At 36.3% G+C, this 16178-nt stretch overlaps 1 protein-coding gene across 1 annotated transcript in view; it reads right to left on the bottom strand.

Annotated features, from left to right (window-relative positions):
* The window catches only part of ZNF236 (zinc finger protein 236), a 68838-nt gene that overhangs the window by 3970 nt on the left and 48690 nt on the right, over positions 1-16178 (bottom strand). The window contains 9 exon segments of the mRNA XM_065753116.1: positions 4134-4263; positions 6000-6197; positions 8235-8366; positions 10612-10802; positions 11105-11257; positions 12134-12313; positions 12689-12932; positions 13942-14087; positions 14800-15165. Coding sequence (XP_065609188.1) covers positions 4134-4263; positions 6000-6197; positions 8235-8366; positions 10612-10802; positions 11105-11257; positions 12134-12313; positions 12689-12932; positions 13942-14087; positions 14800-15165 — 1740 coding nt within the window.

Raw genomic sequence — 16178 nt, 5'->3', positions numbered from 1 at the left:
CCTCAGATCGTTTCAGTTTTCTGTCCTAAAATAAGGAGCCATTTCAGTGCTGCATAAGGGATTACACCCTATGGCTTTTTCTCATAGAAGCGGAATCATTTGCTTCCCTCTAATTTCTTCAGTGTTTATCCAAACTGCTCTTCACTGATAAGACCTGAATGTGTAAGATAATTAAGGGATGCAAGTAAACAGACTCAAGTTGTGGCAGGGAAGACTTAGATTGGATATCAGGAAGAATTCCTTCATAGAAGGGGCGCTGGGAGAAGCTGCCCTGGAAGAAAGGAAGTTTCCACCCCTGCAGATATTAAAGTCTGTAAGGCTCTAAGGGATATGGTTTAGTGATGAGACTCAGTAGATCAAGCTGATGTATGGACTTAACAATGTTCAAGGTCTTTCCCAACTTAGATGATTCTATGATTTTACTCAGAGGAAAGAATGTGTTTTCTTTTGGGCCTTGTATTCAGTAGGTATTATGTATTATCAACTGTTTAATCAAGACAGGAATCACAGCTTCTCACAGACAGATCACTCTTTTAGGAAAGCCAATTGGTTTAGACTTAAACCTACATGTTCTTATATATAATAGGCTTTTCAATCAATCCAAAGACTACTTTGCAGGACATTTTCACTTGTTTGGTCGTCAGGGATTTTTAGAACACCTTCTGAAGAAATAACTACCATGTTTCAGCAGCAAGTGAGCCCACGACTTCAAACAACACAGAAAATAATACAGCAAGGATTTTTTCAGATTGTGGGCACTCCCAGCTCCTAAGCATTCAAGTATAAGAAGCTCCAAAATATCTTAAGACTTACTGAGTAAATTACAAGTGATTCCAAAACAGAAATTATTCCTTCTATGATGGTGCACATTTATTAGGAACAGATGCATAAAGAGACTCTGGTCTCTTCACTGCCTTCCTGAAGTGCTGTTATATATTATAATGGACAGCACGAATCAAAGCAGGAAGGAAACTGCCTTCTTCCCTGCTATCGGACTGTCTGTGGGTCTCTTACAGTACTGCCTTCTATTAACATCTAAATTATTTATGCCAGTTAAACAGAAAGTAAGCTATCATAGAATTCTGAAGGCAGTAAATCATCTTTGATTGCAACTTCTGCCTTTCTCTTCCTGCCTTCAATTTAATGAGAATGTTCTTTTCTACCACAGTAACCATAAAAGCTGTACTCCGTTTCTTCGGTTTTACTCTTGAAAAGAACAGTCACCATACACAATAACTGAAACTCTCCCTGGGTAAGGTATGGAGGAATGAGAAGCAAATGCAGGCAGACCATTAGATCAGAATGCACCGGACCAGTAGAAACCTCTAAAAAAAAGAAAGGAAAACAGCTGCACCAAATCAGCTCATCCACTACTCCTTCTCAGGACATTATTATATACCAGTTGTTTTGCTGTAAGTGGACGACTCAGCTCACTAATATTAAAGTCTATCCTATTGCATCTATACTGAAAACTTACCCTCCTGTTACAATACTCAATTGACACAAGGAGGATCTCATTCCTTCCCAAGCCAACACTCTTGTTCTTCATCTCTTTTTACACCCCTATCTCTATCCATGCCTTCCTACTGCACAATCTCTGAAGCTGCTCAAGATTTCCTTATCAAAAAGGCCTAAAACTTAAATTAACCACGTTCATGAAGCCTCTCTTTCCATCCTCCTATGCTTTTCTGCCAAAGAGTTCTCAGCAGAGCAGCAACAGATTGAGATGTGCAGAATGACAGAAGCAGCACCTGCAACTTCTGTCTCTCTGCTGCCTGGTAAATGCTATTAACTGAACTCTTGCAATTACTGCTCCTGTTTTACTTTTGGCAGCATGCAGAGTATGTGCTGAATTTGTCAACTGAAACAAGCCAAATTCATTGTACCAGATGGAACAATGCCACAGTAGGCTGTGTATTGTATAGGACTGATCTAATTCATCCACAAATATACTGATTCCGGAATAATTCTTCCCCAATTCTTTTTTCATGGTAAAACACAAGTAAGAGACTTTGTTCATTTATTTGTAAACTTCGTGATAAACTCCAAACGCTGGCAAGAGAGCACAGATAGAAAAAGTACACTTTGACTTCATTAGTTATATCTCAGTAACTGCTTATACACAAATGTAAACAGGGAGTATTTTAACCCTAATCAGAGTCATTCATCACTGAACTATCTTCTTTTTAAATAGGATCACTGTTGCACAGCAAGTTAAAGCAATTCCTTGTGGCAATGTTAACATTCTTTAAGCTACATCTACTTCCCCCCCCCTCCTTTCCAGTGGAAATCGTGTCATTTATTATTCATAAAAACACACTGCAGTTTTAGATGTAGACTGAAATTCCACCATGTTAAGTCCTCCATGAACGAAGAGCAGAGTCAGCCCCAAATTTTAAGAATTTGCCATAAATGCAAGAAAAAAATTGAAAATATAACAAGTATAAGGGTATAATCAGGTAATCTAAATAATCAGTACTGGCAATGGTCCCTACATATCAAAAATATGGCAGTAGTTACAAACAAGAAAAAGAATTTAAAGATGCTATTGAATGAACACTCGAGGAACATATTCCTTCTCCCCTCCCCTGACATCTGTCATATCAAAATGCATGCAGGTGTGTGAAGGGGCATTTTAAACAGGGAGGGAAATGCAGGGCTCACGTGCTGATTAGAGACACGAATAAAGAGCTCAGCATAGCTCAGTTGGTGTAGAGAGGGGAGAGGGAGATAAAGAAGGACAGACGCAAGGGGGAAGCAACAAGGGGAGACAGGGAGACCAAGATAATGTGATTAAGTGCAGCTCAACATCACTTGAGCATGAAGACGGTTTGCTGTTGGTGCAATGGAGAAGAATGAAGGTATATAAATGGAAGTCCAGCACAATACAAAGACATCTGGCAATGAGTTCTACAGAAAAAGCCAAAACAGAACTGTTTTGAACTGAATAAGGCAGTTATTTGTTGAAGTCAAAGAAAAGGAAGTTCTAAGATTTTGAGATGCACAAAATGAGAGCATACACAAGACAGTTGAATATAAGGGCAAATCTATTATTCAGAGATATGATACTAAAAATTACAAGATGGAATCTGAGGGTACAAAGTGAAGATTCAATCAAAAGATGAAACTCAGATTATACTTCCTGAGACAAACAAGTGATGCCAACTAAGGAAAATGACATGGTTAAGAAGATAGCTTGAATGAAGAGATTAGAAATTTTGCTTTAAATCCACAAAGACTAGCCAAAAGACAGTGATACGCAGAAAGAAAAAGCTCTGGTTGGCTCACTGAAGGAAACTGCGAGTTTCATTTGATGGGAGCCCTCCTACTCCACAGCACACAGTTATATTCCTTAGTCTTCTGAAGCTTAGAAGCAATATGAATAATTGTTATCCATTCCCTTTTAATTTTAGCAGACACAACATACATTAATTGGTAGCAGTGGTATGGAAGAGCAGTTGTGCCCCAGAGAAGTGACTCTGATGTTTAGAACTCACGTTGTTAATGCACACAAGGTAAATGGGGAGGCAGATGGGCTCTATCACATATAGCTTTCTCCTTGTAGCAGGCCAAAAACTGCAGCATGAAGAGCACTTTATCAAGAGAAATACGTATTCCGTAGGACGCGATAGTGTAGTATAATTATAGAATAACGGTTGAATAACTCAGCAGTAAAGAACACAACACTGTGCTCTGGCAGTAGACAGATGAACTGACTAGTCCTTGAACTAACTAACTAGCATCACATACAGCAGTCAGCATCAGCAGTTAAATTAGCATCTCTGAACACAGCAAGAAATTTTCCTAGTCTTGGATATCCAGTGTTTTTAAGCACTGCTTTAAAATACTTTTATTAATCTATTTCAATGACAAATTTTCAACGTGTATTCACATCACTGCTGCAGTACAGCAAGTACCAATATATGGAGATTCTCAGTCTCACTACTAAGCACACATTCAAACAGAACGTTGAGATTTCAAGCTTGCTCTCACTTTAACTTTTTTCTTTTCCTTTCTTTTTTAAGGTCACCATTTAAATGCAGTTACCTGAATCCAAGAGCAAACACTCCAAAATATAACAGTCACTCATGTATGAGAAAATTTTATGAGATAAAGATCATTTCTGATGTTACCTGTGTGAATACGACAGTGTCTCTCCAGCTGACTTGGCTTTGCAAAAGCTTTTTCACAGGTATCACACTTAAACACCCGAGGCTTCTGTGAACTCAGTGAAGGTCCAGCCTGATGGGTTTGCATGTGTTCCTAAGGCAGCATAGAAAAAGAGGATTTTAGAACCATTTCAAAAATTTTCAGTATGTAGCATAGAAATATATTCACATTCTGAAGACAAAAGCAGATGATCTTAAGTCATCAACAGAAAACACAAAGAAGATGGAAGCCTGCATTTTTTTTCCCTAAAAAGCAACACTTCTTTTGTGCATAATCTCTTAGTAGGACTGAGGCATGAGTAGCTTCTCATTTCTTAAAGCCTCTGTCAAGAACTATTTATTATGCATACATTAGTACCTTCACAAATTATCTGAAGTAAAATAATATAATGTTACTCATGAAAACCAGTGCTCTTTGAATGTTTTGGTCACTTATACACATAGATTTTGGTCAACTATGCATCACAAGCTAGAACTGGTTATTTCTCTCCTCTTCTCTGTAGTACCCACCTTCCTCTCACTTGCCTGATATATAGGCATTTGTACCCAAGACCCAGATGAGGACTAAAGCCCTCAGGAAAGGACTGTTGCAACACATAACAGCTGCAGTGTCAGCATGGAAATGGAACCACTTCACAACCAACTGCTGAATTACTTTAAAAAATACACTAAGCTCCTTAAAAATGTATGAAAAGTTTTGAAAAGTAAGACAGGAGAATAAGAATGTGAAATATTATTAATTTATCTTCAGTGAACTTCATTCATTACTGCTGGGCCCAGATAAAGCATACTTCCACAAGAACAAGTTTAAAGGTTCAGTATCTGCTTTCTTTATCTTTAAAATTAGCAATACTGTATTCAGTTGTGTTTTTTTTCCCTGAAAAGCTCTCTCCTAAAGTATTAGTAACTGAGTTTCAAGGTGTTTTGTGTTTTCCCAAGGACCAATAATCCTGTCACATGTGCTCACTCCAACAGCACAAACTTCACAACCAAATATACTACAGTGAAAAGAAATCTCTAAAGACATTGCTTCTGTCTCTGGAAATGTCCTGCTATAAATTCAGCACAGGTTATACGTTTCTTTTTTCCTTAACACACTTGTTCAAACCACTGCCTTTTACAGTCCCCTCCAGAGATGGGATACAGACCTGGAAATTCTTATCTACTACAATCTGCTAATCCTAACATGGATATTCTGTAACTGTAATTTAAAGCGTCACTAAAATTTCTGCAAAAACTCAGAATGATTAAGGTTGTTAATAAGATAGAGAAAACAACAACAAAAATAGCACAGAATCATGAGACAGTCTGTGTTGGAAAGGACCTTAAAGGTCATCTCATTACAACCCCTCCACAGCAACAATGTAAGGGAATTTTATTTTAAACCAAATGCTTGCTCTGGAGTTGACACTTGTACTCACAAAACATAATACAAAGAAATCAAATAATATCAAGGATTTTGCTTTGCAATTTACAATCACAAAAAGTGTATCTGCAAAACAAGTAACAGTGATATACATAAAACAGCAGAATAAACATCTCTTCCTGACACCACTATTTATATGACAGGCATCCACTTTTTCCTTTCTGTGCACAATACACACATTAAAAACTTCTCTACGCTCCAGGAGAGAGTTAGCTAGGCATATGCTGTCATTTAGATATCTAAGTATATGTTGTGATTTAAATTATTCCCCCTCAGATATACACTTCACACACTATACATGGACAGAAAAAGTAAAGGGCTAACAGGTATCTTTCATTAGCATGACAGAAATTCCAAAACAAAAGAATGAGTTAACAGGACAAACCACTGTTATTACCAAATACCTTGAGATGTGTTGCCCGCTTAAAGGCTTTATTGCAGACATGACAAACATGTATTCTTTCCTTGCCATGAACCTCTTTACTATGATGCATCAACATGGTGGCTGAAGAAAAGGTTTGACTACACTCAAAACACTGATGCACACGACCTTCTTTTTCTGCTTGACTGCTTTTAGTCACATTAGGAGAAACCTCTGTCACCTGCAACGATTTATAAAACACAGTCAAATAATTACTGAAGTATACTCACAGCAGAGTGGGTGGGTTTTTTGGATGTAGCTTTCATGTGACCAGTTTTTGGACAGTGCTTGCAAGCACCTTATCATCACAAAAGAAAGACAAATTGTATGTAAATATAAACATATTTCACTGCTCTTAAGAATGACCAAATACATTTGTTTTAAGGAAACAAAAATATTAGAGTAACTATGCTCAAATTCATTTACGTTGTAAAAATCTGATGTGTTTGAGTACATAAATATTTTTTTATGCCCAGTTTTATATTCCTGGAGATCTTTAAGAGATCAACATTTGCACTCAATCATATGCGAATGTAAAAATAACATGCGTAAGATGTTAACAGAATGGTTCAAGTTGGTGCTTTACTCCATCACATCAGATATTACACACACTGTTAAGAACAATGCAACCACCAACAACCACCATGATAGCTTTTTTCAGGCGGAACGATCCCCACACTCTCAGCCTTTCCTTCTATAACAGACTCTTACACAATCATCTCTGCAGCCCTTCACTGCACTCCCTCCTGTATGTCCATGTCCCTCTTCTACTGGGAAGCCCACAACTTGACATAGCACTCCAGATTATGTCTTTCACTGGTGTCAAGTAAAGGGGAAGAACCATCCCCTCTTGACCTGCTGGCAATCCTCCTCTTAAATGCATCCAAGGATGTTGGCCACCCCTGCTGCTCTACTCACTCAGAGTCCTGCTCTATTAAGCTGCTTTCTAGCACATACCAGTGCATGGGTTTACTTTTCCCCAGGGACTGAACTCTGCATTTCCCTAAGTGGAATTTCATGAGGTTCCTGTTGACCCAGTCCTCCAGCCTACTGATGCCCCTCTGAATGGCAGTACAACCATCCAGTCCATCAGACATTCCTCAGCGTTTTCTATTAGCTGCAAATCAATGGAGTACGCACCCTGTTCTATCATGCAGGTCATTAAATGGTACTGGTCCCAGTATTTCAACCCTGAGGTACACCACCATCAATTAGCCTTGGCATTGACTTTGTTATACAGGTAACAACACCACTGAGTCCAGCAGTTTGGTCAACTATTGTTTTGCTGTCCTGTCCTAAAAAGCCATAATCCTACAACTATGCTTCATTTGTATATGCTCTACCTTCTTTCTGTGACTCCCATCAGACTGCAGACTGTATGCATACCTCCAGTTGCATCTATCAGCATATGGACACATCAGAGAAGTGACAGTTTCCAAGAAGTGTGAGGGAGTTTCCTCAACTACTTTGTCATCTCAATATTTTTATGAGCATAAACTCTGAAGAGGGCCCCCACTTTTCAAGCCTTTATGTTCAAAGCTTCTCTCACTCACATCAGTCGCAACATGCCTGCATAATGACCTCTGCTTGCCGATCCACTGCCCCACTTCTCTTGACTGCTAGTCATCCTCTGCCTCTAACATGTTTCTCAGTTTAGAAAACACATTACCAGGCTAGAGAAAAATATTAATTCTACCTTCAACAAGACAAGTCTGAGCAACCCCTTCTGACGTAAGTGACAATATTAAATATGTATAAGAGACTGTGGAAACTGAAAACACATAAGAAATGAATAGTTTAATACCCCATTATTAAATCAATTTGGCTGAAAAAACAAACAAAAAAAAAAAAATGGAAAGAAAAGGTATAGCAATAGGTGCTGCTTTTCCCCACAGCTCTTAAGTAATAAAAGTAAATGAAGTCAACAAATTTAACTTAGTTTTTTTTTCTTTCCCTGGAGAAAAGTGCTGAGTACATGGTGCAGGCTGTAGAAAGAAACACATTATTAAATGAAAAATTTAAAAAAAGAAAGATTTTTCAGCTCAGAACTTAAAGACCATCTGAGTGACTAGGAAGTCACAATGAACTTTTTCCCAGTGCTCTTGCTTGGGAATGATATCACCCTTCCTGCTTCAATATACAAAGAAATTACTCTAATATTTATTTTTATTAATAACATTCTTTACCCACAAGAGATATAGAAATATATTGTATCTACCTGATACGTTATTTCATCAGAGTTTGCAGTTGCTGAATGGGGTGTATGGCTCACCAGTATGACTTGCTGTGAGCCTGACCCACTTTGGCTAGTGAGACTGGAATCTGTCAGTATAGCAGGGAACTGCTGACCCTGTCAAAGAGGGGAAGGAAAAAGAAAAAAGGAAGAGTAACTACATTTAAACAACTATTTTCAGTCACACAAGGTAGTTTTGAGGTATAACCTAACTTTTTTTTTCTTCAAAAAGACCATGACAATTTGAACAAATGCTATAGCTTTCTCTTCTTTTCCACTCCCATTTTAAATATATCAATTTAAGTATAACAACAATTGGAAGTCTGTAAAAGCAGAAATTCTAATTTTTCTCAGTCTTGCATTGATTGCTGCATAATCCAGCCTTCCTTCGTCTTTTGTCTCTTTATATGATGCCCTTCACAATGCTATCTTTTGCTTTTCTATACTGTCTTCCCACAGATGTTTCCTTTTTGAAATCTATTTATTAAACCTACTTCCAAAATACGTGAAATCAAGATAAAAAATAACAAATTAAGCTTCATAATTTTTAATACCACACTACTACTCCGATTTCTACATTACCCTTAAAGACTTCCACATCTCCCAAGAAAATACACTTTACTTACTACCAGTCCATTAATCAAGATGTATTCCACATACACTGTGCTTGCACAGTGCTCAATTTTTTACTTGACTTAGTATTAAGAATAGTGACTGTCTTATAAATAAACATCAAAATTGCTAAGTTTACATTGTTTAAATTATTACAAATTCTGAAATAAAACTGTATGTTGCTTCTTTCCTCTGCAATGTCAATAATCCCCAATAGTTCACAAGAATCATATGAGCAGCCCTCCTGTGACCTTTCCTTGACTTTGGTTCTTGATGACACTATAAAAATCTTACGCTATGATAAAAATGAAATTAATAGTGAGGCTGCTTGGGATTTGACAGTCATATGGCGTTATTTTTATGTAACTCTATGTACTTATGTAACTTATGTAATACTTTTAACTCTACCTCTTTAATCATCAAATGTCCTGTGTAGGAAGGGGCCTTCTACTTTCAACCCACCTGCCATGGACAAGAACATATTTTTCTAGATCAAAGCCCCATCCTATTTGGCTTTGAGTACTTACAGGGATGAGGCACCCACAGTTTCTCTGGGCAGCATATTTCAATGCCTCACAACCCTCTGAGTGAAGAACTTTCTCCTAACGTCTAATCTAAATCTTCCTTATTTAACTTTAAAAATTAAAACTGTTTCCCCTTGTTCTATCACTATTGGGCCATGTAAATAGTCTCCATCTTTTTCATAAGCCCCCTTTAAGTACTGAAAGAGAACAATACGATCTTCCCAAAACCTTCTCTTCTCTGGGCTTATCAACCCCAACTCTTAGCCTCTCTTTGTAGTAGAGGTGCTGCTCCAGCTCCCTAATCATCTTCATGGCCCTGGTTCTGGATCCATTTCCAGACACTACAATTAATTTAAACACTTTCATGTTGCTGTGAGACCTGTCCCAACTACTCTTCAGTTTGTATGTTCACAAGGAGAAAGAAAAATTTACCAGATTAAATAATAAGTTTGGGATCACTAAACTATATTACTGATAATGAAGTACATATTAGCATCTTTGAGGTAAAAGAACGATCTTATTTAGGTTTCCAGGACGCAGGACCTCAAGGAAGGTACTACGTCACAGTCTTCATTAACGTGCCCTGTCATCAAAGATTAACTATTCTCCCTCAAGATAAATTTAAAGTTGTTTTTCAATCCCCTTCAACACAGCTTCCGGTTTTGATCATATTGTTCTACTTCTTGAAGGGTGAGGATAAAAAACAGCATTTGCTACTTTGCCAAGCAGAACAAACAATTCACTAAGTATGACAACAAAACAGTTTCACTCATGACAATAAAGAACAAAGATACAGCCAAAGTTCAACCAGAAGAAAAAAAATAAAGCAAAAAGAATCTTTTTCATTATTTATCCTGTATGTACCTTAACTTAGATTTACTAACACGTCTGAAACATTTTTACTGTAACATTTATGCCAGTCCTTGAGAAAATAATTGGTAAAAACTAATCCAAGAGCAACCACAGCAGATATTCTTTACTTGTCCTCTTTTTCATTTAATGTGAAAAAACAAAAAAACAAAAATCTACAATTAGAAGGAATTTAGTTTTTTGTATTTTAGCAGGTTTTTACAGCTTTTGCTTTCTGAAGAATTACTTACAGTACCATATATAAAATCATTTCTCACAAAAAATGTATCTCAAAATTATTTTCTAAAAAAAATCCTGAATTCCTGCCCTCTAAGACAATGTTAGTTTATCTGTCAGTTCAGAAAAACACTTCTTACCTGTGATGTGATATTAAGTGTAACTGCATCAAGACCACCTGACAACATTCCCTGAGTATCAGCAAGAGTCAAAGTGACACTACCATCTCCTCCAACTCCTGATGAAGACATGACCAAATTCTGGGCAGAAACTGTAGACTGAGATATGGGTGTTGCTGAAGGAAGGTTTGTTCCACTTGTTGTATTAAGCTCTGAAATATATGCAGAAAAGCAAAATAAATGAAAAACAAAAACAAAAAAACCAGTTACATAAGCTTTAATTGCAAGTTTATTTTAATTTTTTGCTCAAAAAAGTTTTACAGAACACCATAAGGGTAAGCATTTCCTTCTTGTTCTGTGGAGTGGATAATTTAAATTACTACAGCAATTTAAAACTAGTGAGAAAACATCTAAATCTTGTAGTTAATTAACTGTAATGTGCAACATTGTATTATTCCTGCCTAACATTTATTTTTTAACAAACTTATTTCTTAGAAAATCACTGTAAGCATACCTGGAGTGTTTAGTGAAGTGCCCTGAGAAAGAAGGTGGTCATTGCTAATAGTTAGTGTTGCACCTGTACTCTGATTGTTGATGGTTGGTGCTGTCAGCCTTAAGCTACCATTCAGATCACTGCTTCCAGAATTATGCTGAATAAGATCTTGACCTAAATAGAAATTAGTCCTATTACAGCTGCAAACATCTTAACATTTTTTTATAGTTTATAGAGTACACTAGTAGAATATCATAAATTAAAAGCAGAAGATAAAACCAAAACAAAATTCATTTCTAACACATGGCACATTTTTACACAGAACTGTTCTTAATACAGACTTACATAGCAACATACAGAGAAATATCTGCACTTATCAATATTTAGACAAATATCGATTGACATTAGATTCAAGGCATGACCTTCACAGATCTACACAAGCTAGCAAACTAAAGGCTAATAGTTAAAATACTGGATCTATTTAAGAAATGTAGTTACACAGGTGTCTTTGGGGAAAGTGGACAGCAAATTATATTGTATATAAAATCAGTTCCTTAAAGGCAGTAAAGAAAGTTAGTCTAAATGTGTTTAAAGACACAGAGTACTAACTATTTACTACAAAGACTGAACAGTACACATCCAAGAATGGTCAGAACATCTATTGGAACAGATATGTAAGTAAATTTAGATTTAATAAACTCAGCCCTAATGCCTGCCTTGAGCTGTGTGTTTCTATACCACCCAGTATTACCCAGGAGTTGCACTAAGCTAAATGAGGCACAGCAAGGAAGTAAGAACCGCTTACAGGCACTTCCTCCTCGAGAAATGCCCGATTAAATAAGACTATGAATAAAACAGGGAATGGATTCAACATTCATACTCACTGCAATTACATTTGGTTTTCAAAGGTAGATTTAGCGAGTACCTTTTAAAGCCAATGAATATAAATACGCTACAGGAATGCAGCTGACAGCAGAAACATGTTCAAATACTGCACAGCTAGCATATGAAACAGATCTGGTATCACTAAAAATCATTAGAAATACCAACCAGATATTGTAAGAGTGATTTCTTGAGGACTTCCCGATGAGCTTGCAGTAGTAGAACCTGTAGCATGAGCTAGTACTTGACTTAAACTGGAGTTATTTATTGTCAATGTTATTTCATGTTGTCCATTTGAAGATGACACCATACCCTGTGAAGTCATGACTGGAGAGATGTCCTGTGTCCCTTAACAAAAAAAGGTAGAACAAGAAATTCTATGAATATTCTTCCTTTACAATATATATTCTGTAAAACTGCAATTACTACATTATTTTTGAACTACTATAAAGGACTCTTCCTATAAAGGAGAAATTATTTCCACAGTCTGATTTATTAATCTACAACTAAAGATTTTCAGAATAAAGTTTTTATGCGACTAAAAGCTATAAATATTCTATTTTATAGCCTACATTATAAAAAGTTTGTATTCAAAAGTGATAACAGAATTGTACAATTTGCCAAATATACTGTTACAAGAAGTCTATACCTAAATTAATAAATGAGGTATTAAAAAAAATGTATAAAAAAAATTAATGCCAAGGAATTGAAAGCACTACTTACCACTAGCACTGGTTGTCAGCACAGACTCTTGCTCAGATAGAGATCCAATTGTCATGTTAGCTGAAGACGTTACTGTAGGCTGTAAAGATATGCCTGATATAGGCTGAATAACCACATTAGTTGGAACTGCATTTTCCGCTGTCTGAAGGGAGGGATTCTGTGGTGCCATACTGGGATCCCCAGTTAGCTGCTGAGCAAGTATGTTACTCTGCTGTAATGTTTGCTGTAGAATACTTGGATCAATCTGAAAAACAAATTTTCAATCTGATCAGTCCAACTTAATAAATATGGGTTACATGAATATTTATAACAAACCCAGAATTCAAAAAAGTACATTTAGAATGTGCAATATTTAAACTTACTAATAAAAAAATAACAAAATTTTTGATGCATCTATAAATAGGAATTCTATTCAACTTCCATGTTTGGGAATTCATGATCACAGCTACAAATAGGCATACTGGGTACTACTGCATTGGCACTTCGTAGTGCCTTGTTGCATGCAAGTCTTACTGCTTTCAAATCCTTGAAAGTGAAAAGGCAAGGAGCAAAAGGGAGAAACACTATCAGAAATGATCTGTTTTTCAGCCACTATGCTTCTTAAAAGTCCCAGTTCAACAGAGAATAGGAGTCGGACCTGGAAGCCTCCATAGGTCTTTTCCAGCCTCAAAACAATTTTCTGAAACTGAACAAACCCAACTGAGTTCATCAAAGCCATTCATGTCATTTTGAATTTTTGAATTTAATTATCTCATCTTCCTTACGTAAAGTATTTCTATTGTTCTTTTTACAAATTCAAATGGAATTTTATATTGTGAATCTGAATATTTTAAACTAGATAAATAACACAGGTGCCATGGTAAGGAATATTTACAGTAATCATTTGGGTTATTTTACTTTGAGAAGGAGGGTGTCTGGGAGGGGAAATATTGCCCAAAAAGGGTTTTTTGTTTGTTTGTTTTTTTAAGTGAAAAGGCAAAAAGCTATTTAAAGAAAAAAATATTTATGGATTTTAAAGAAATCTTATAAAATCCCAGGGAGGTAAAAACCTGAAAAACTAAAACAGAAAAAAGCTAAAACAGAAATATCCCACCATGCACCCTAAGTTTTAACACGATACAATTGAAATAGCATTGAACTGTCAGATGTCTCACTCAAATTAACTATTCCAGAAGTACACACACTCATTAAACTTCCTTCAGTCTTCAAACTGACCTTACAAAATCAAAGCTAATACACTGACAGCAACCTACCTGTAAGGTTATGTTGTTAATACTAGCAGCATCTATTCCAGAGATTTGAACATTTTGTCCAACCAGATTAGCAGCAAGTTGTAACTGTATTCCTTCAAGCGTGGCCAAGCTACCATCTGTCAAGGACACAGTTAAGTCACCTCCAGCTACCAAAGAAAACAGTTGTATTATGTTTTCCTTTATCATTAGTGAATAGCTCTTTTAGATTGCTTATTTTTATAAATACAACCAATCCAGAAACTACACATACACACATCTATGTGTCATTTCAATATTCTGACTGGCTAGTTTAAAATCGTATGAATTCCATGTAATTTACAGATAATTTACTATTTAAGCAGTAGCTAGCATCTTTCAAAACAAGAACCACCCCAGAGCAACTATGAAGACAAACATGGACAAATCTGCTATCAGTTCTCTTGAAGCGTATGCCACCCCTAAAAACAAGTAGCACTTGCACACACAGTTGTCTAAATCCAACAAAATGAGTTTGGAAGACACTGGTAAATATTACTTAAAAAGCCTGATTTGTGGTAAATTTGGTATCAAAAATTGTTTTGCTTCTCTCCTTCTTAGGAAAATGCAAGAATGTTACCAAAAAGAATACAAGTAGTCTACCTACTTATCAGCATTTTCTTCCTTTCTACAATCCAACATCACAGCAGACCTGAAGAGAAGTGTGACTACCATAACATTTTCACTTTAATACTAAAATAAATATATTAATGTCCTCTCTATGCATCAAGTTATAAACTCAGTACAATGCTTACCTGTTTGGTATATGTTTCTGAACTCTAATAGAAAGCAGAGTTCAGTACTTGATTTAAATACCACCATCAAAAAGTCATCTATCTTTACCTGACACAGAAGCAGGCAGGATAGCCTGGCCCACAAGTCCTTGTTGAAGTAAATTTTGATCAAACTGACTCGTCAAAACAGAGTTATTCATGATGAAAACATTAGGATCTGTTGAAGACGAATTAAGAAGACTGACTGGCTGTAGTCCCTCAGCTGTAGTACGGGCAACAGGTTTCCTAACCTTCTTTGCTTCTGGTTTATAATGACACTGTATGTGGGTTTTTCTGCGCCCAGAAGTACGAAACCGTAAATCACAGTGTGGACATTTAAATGGCTTTGCTCCTGTATGCAGACGCATGTGGACTTTTAGACTTCCCTTTGTAGAAAAAGAATTACTGCACACATGACAACTGAAGAGCTTCTGACCTGAAAAAAAAAACACAAAGTAAAAAAGATAAATGATAAACCTCATCTGTTTTTCAAATGAAAAAGTCACCTCAAGTAAGTCTTTACTTTTTCTTAATTTCTGAAACTGTTAAGATTCTGAAGAAAAAAATAAGGTCACCTTGATGCCTCTATCTTCATTAACATCCCTCAAATTCCTCATTAACCAAGTTGTTTGAAAAAAACTCAATTCAGAAAAAAAACCAAGAAAAGCCTACTTTCAGATCAGAACTGCACTACTATGATCTGGTGATGTTTGTTATTTACAGCCAACAATGAGATCACAAAAAGAATCTGTGCATACAGTTTCTCCTATCAAGTTCTATGTTTCATTTACAAAGAAGAATTTCTCATAAAATTCTTGAATTATAGTTCAAATGACTGCAGATTATAGACACAGGTTACAAAATCCTAACACTGATGTCACTTCTTGTTCAGCAAAAACAAAATCTCTAGCAATGTTCAAGTTCAGCAGAGATAACCTAAGAATAACATTAACCAATGTAGTTCATGAAGACAACGGAGACGTGGATTGCAAGCATGCCATCTCCCACATTAAGAGTATCATGGAAAAAAAAACATTTTGCAATCTCTCCCACTAAAACCAAACCAAGACCATAACAAACTTTGGAAAAAAAGGGCAGGGTGGAAGAGAGACAACAGGACAGTGAATTAATTAACAACATCAAAACAGTTCAACTGGCATTTGGGTAATGTCCTTAATAATATGATTTAACTTCTGCTTAGCCCTGAAGCAGATGGACTGGATGTTTGTAGGTCCCTTCCAAATGAACTATTCTATTCTAAAGAGGGATGAGTAAACTCAACATCTGAAGTCCTGTTTAAACAGAAGGTTAAACATTCAAGTTAAGACCCGATGTGATTTTTGTAAAAAATACCGGAAATCTGGAGAGTGAAAAGAAGGACGGATGGATGGACTAGAATACTCCAACAGTGAGCAGGGACTGAAGGTCAAAACAGAAACTTAGAGGGAA

This window comes from Cyrtonyx montezumae, unplaced genomic scaffold (genome assembly GCF_038088225.1).
Source record: "Cyrtonyx montezumae isolate F1298 unplaced genomic scaffold, pur_monq_1.0 scaffold_8, whole genome shotgun sequence".
Taxonomy (NCBI): Eukaryota; Metazoa; Chordata; class Aves; order Galliformes; family Odontophoridae; genus Cyrtonyx; species Cyrtonyx montezumae.
This window is presented reverse-complemented; position numbering and strand designations above follow the sequence as displayed.